The following is a 3,493-nucleotide window of genomic DNA, read 5'->3' as shown; positions in this document are numbered from 1 at the left end:
CCGACGGGCGCCACTACCCGCACAAAGACGCCCCGAAACACATGAAACCCCCAACACACACGCACGCACGCGTGGGGCGGAGGGGAGCCTGCCCCCCGCACTGATCACACCCCGACGAGATGCGGGGGGAGGGGACGGGGCACAGCCCTCCAACTCGCAGGGTGGCCAGGACATCGCGCGCGCAGGTCCACGCAGAGCCACCCTCAGTGACACACAAACACTCAGTGAACCAGTCATGGGGGTGGGGAGCGAGAAAAGGCCCCACTCTCAGAGTGCCCAGGATCCCTACGATCGAGGGTCCACGCGGTCACCCTCAAGGAGACACAGCGAACCAGTCACACCAGGGGTGAAGGGGAGGGGGGACAGAGACAGTCTCCCACTCTCAGGATGTCCGGGATCCCCACGCGAGAGGGCCCACGCAGAGCTACCTTCGGTGACACAGCGAACCAGCCACTCCACGGAGTAAGTGGGGACCGAGACAGTCCCCCACCCTCAGGGTCACCAGGGCCCCGCGCGGGGCTTCACGCGCGGATCCACGCGGAGTCGCGGCAGGCGCGGTGCCCCCTCGGTGCCACCCCGAGGCCGAGACCATGCCCGGCGCCCAGACGCGCGACGGCCCGGTCAGTCCCCCTCTGCGTCCCCGTCCCACAATCGCCCAGGGCGGCGGCCGCCAACTCGGGTAGCGACCTTGCGGCGCCCCTCTCGGACCTGCCACACCCGGCGGGGACCCCAGCCCGGCCCAGGACCCCTGCCGCCTGGGACCCCCGTCCAGCCCCGGGACCTCCGTCCGGCAACCTCGTCCGGCTCGCGGACCTCAGTCCTCTCGGGGACCCCTGTCGCCTGAGTCCCCCGCCCGGCCTGGGACCCCTGTCCGGCCCAGAACCTCGCCCGGCTCCGGGACCCCTGCCTCCCGAGGAGCCCCCCCGCCCGGCTGGGACCCCTGCCGCCTGGGACCCCGTCCGGCCCCGGGACCTCCGCCCGGCCGTGGGACCCTCTCCCAGCCCCGGAACCCATGTCCGCCGGGGACCCCCGCCCGGCCCGGCCCCGCCGCCCGCCGCCTCACCTCAGGCCGCCTCCCGGGCAGCACTCACTCCTTGCCGGAGGTGCCCTGGCCGAGCGAGACGGAGCCGAGCAGCCCGCAGAGCCGGAGTCGCCGCAACAATGGAGCCCCGGGGCGGGGCCGCCTCGCAGCCGTCTCAGCCCGTCTCGCGCTCAGGGTCCGGCTCCGTCTCCCGCTCCGCGAGGAGCAGCTGCCGGCGAGAGGTTGCAACTGGGCTCGGGCAACGCGCAAGCGCACTCGCCCCACCCGCGCCCCTCCGCCCCGCCCCCGGCGGCGCCCGGCGCTCGGGGCCCGCCCCCCAACCAATGGAGAGGGAGCTGAGCGCAGAGGGCGGGGCCTGTAGAAACAAAGGGAGGTGGGGCGGGGCCGTTCCAGGGCTGGGCTGCTGGGTCCCGCGGGGGCCAGACCCGAGCGAGCGGATTCGCGGTCCAACCCGGTCCGACCCGGGGAGGTCGGGCGTAAAGTCCACTTGGAATCCGCTCAGCAAGCCGTGCTCATCCCAAACCCGGAACTCAAGTTTATCGGATTGGCCTGCTTTACAGAAAGGGAAACTGAGGCCCAAGGAGCGAGACCACCTGCCCCCCACGTCACAAAGTCCCATTCACTCGTTCATCTTTTATTCATTAAACAAACATTTTCGCAGCCCGTAAGGTGTGCGGTCGGAGTGGAGTAGAGGCAAACTTGGCCCTCCCTTAAGGAGCTCCGTCAGGCAGGACCAGAGATTTCTCGGAGTCACTTTAACCCACGATGAAGCAGCGCAGAGCAGAGCAGAGCTGTTTCCCTTTCCTACCTCAAAGCTTTTGTGGCTACGCTGTTCCGCATCTGCAATGCTCCCCTCTCCCCACCTGTCACCCCCCGTATATCCAAGTACCAATCATCCATAAAACCTCTGTCCTCGCCGTCTTTTTGATCTTTGGGCGTCGTGTGACCCCGCATTCCCAGTTTTCCTCCCCATCACTAGCGGCTCCTCCGGGAGTCTCCGGGATACACCCCTTCTCTGCCCAACCTCTCGGTGCTGGGGTGTTAGGCTCGGGCATGGACCCTCCCACCGAGAATCTCAGGCTCTCCCAGGCTTTCAACCATCCACAGGCTACGGTGACTGGCCAGCTCTGTATCTCCAGCCCTGACCTCCCCTGCCTACGCAGCTGGACGCCCAGGAGGCATCTCAAATGTCTCACCATCAAAACAAAGTGCTTTACTCAATGCCCCCCACCTGCCCCTCCACGTTCTTCTTTCTCAGTAAATGGCCTCAACCATCTGCCCAGGTGCTCAGCTTGAAACCTGAAATCTTCCTGGACTACGTTCTTCCCCCACCCCCCACCCGCCAGGCCTGCCTTCTCTGCATCCCCATGCATCCGTGGCCACCTTAGTTACAGCACCAGCTGGAGGTTTCCATATGAGTGGTTTCCTCCCACCTCCAGTGAAATGTGACCTCTCTAGGACAAGGCAGGGGTCTGAGTCATTTCTTGTGCAGAACAGAGCCTGGCACCCTGAAGGCACTCAGGGTTGCTGGTAGAAGGAATGGATGCATGGATAAGGTCTTGACAGTGACTGGGGCAGACCCTATCCCCATTTCCCTACACACACACACACACACTCACGTGCGCGTGCACACGCACACCACTGAAAGCCCGGTTTCCAGTCTGATTTGCCAAATTCCTCCCTGGAGATAAGAAACTTCCCTATGCCCCTTCAGCCAGGCCCCATGTTTGGAGGATGTACTCAGAGATCAGGAACAAAAAATCTCAGAAAGGGAAGTAGTTACTGCAAAGGACAGCACCCAGTCCCAGACCTCTTTACTCATGCTACCCTCTGCCTGACACACTTTTCTCCCTCTACCTGGCCAACTCCCACTGACCCTTCAATGTCTCACCTTCAGTGTCAATTTCCCCAGGAAGGCTTTGTAGCCACCTCTGCGCCAAGTACAACCATGGCAGACACACCCTGAGGTGACCCCCAATGAGTCACACCCCTGTATGATCTCCCCCTCTTGGCTGCGGGCAGAACCTGTGACACCTTCTGGCCAATACAGGTGACAGCGGTGATGAATTGTCACTCCCCGGGTCATATTACATTACATAAGAATTCATCTTAAAGGGTACAAATGAACTTATCTACAAAACAGAGTTACAAATGTAGAAAACAAACATGGTTGCCAGGGGTAAGGCGGGGGAGGGATACATTGGGAGATTGAGATTGACATCTACACTCTACTATGTATAAAATAGATAACTAATAAGTACCTCCTGTGTAGCACAGGGAACTCTACTCAGTGCTCGGTAATGACCGATTTGGGGAAAGAAGCTAAAAAAAGAGTTGATATATGTGTGTGTACAACTGATTCACTTTGCTGTACAGCAGAAACTAACACAACATTGGAAATCAACTATATTCCAATAAAAATTAATTTAAAAAAAGAATTTGTCTTGGACT

At 61.0% G+C, this 3,493-nt stretch overlaps 1 protein-coding gene across 1 annotated transcript; it reads left to right on the top strand.

The window, feature by feature from the left end:
• The first annotated feature begins 235 nt into the window (after positions 1-235).
• LOC116754532 (proline-rich protein HaeIII subfamily 1) lies at positions 236-2,087 on the top strand. The gene is made up of 4 exons (XM_032633245.1): positions 236-306; positions 497-607; positions 660-1,518; positions 2,022-2,087. Exons 1-4 carry the CDS (start codon positions 236-238, stop codon positions 2,085-2,087), a joined length of 1,107 nt encoding a protein of 368 aa, XP_032489136.1.
• The last annotated feature ends 1,406 nt before the right edge of the window (positions 2,088-3,493 follow it).

The sequence above is a fragment of the Phocoena sinus genome, chromosome 5 (genome assembly GCF_008692025.1).
Source record: "Phocoena sinus isolate mPhoSin1 chromosome 5, mPhoSin1.pri, whole genome shotgun sequence".
Taxonomy (NCBI): domain Eukaryota; kingdom Metazoa; phylum Chordata; class Mammalia; order Artiodactyla; family Phocoenidae; genus Phocoena; species Phocoena sinus.
This window is presented reverse-complemented; position numbering and strand designations above follow the sequence as displayed.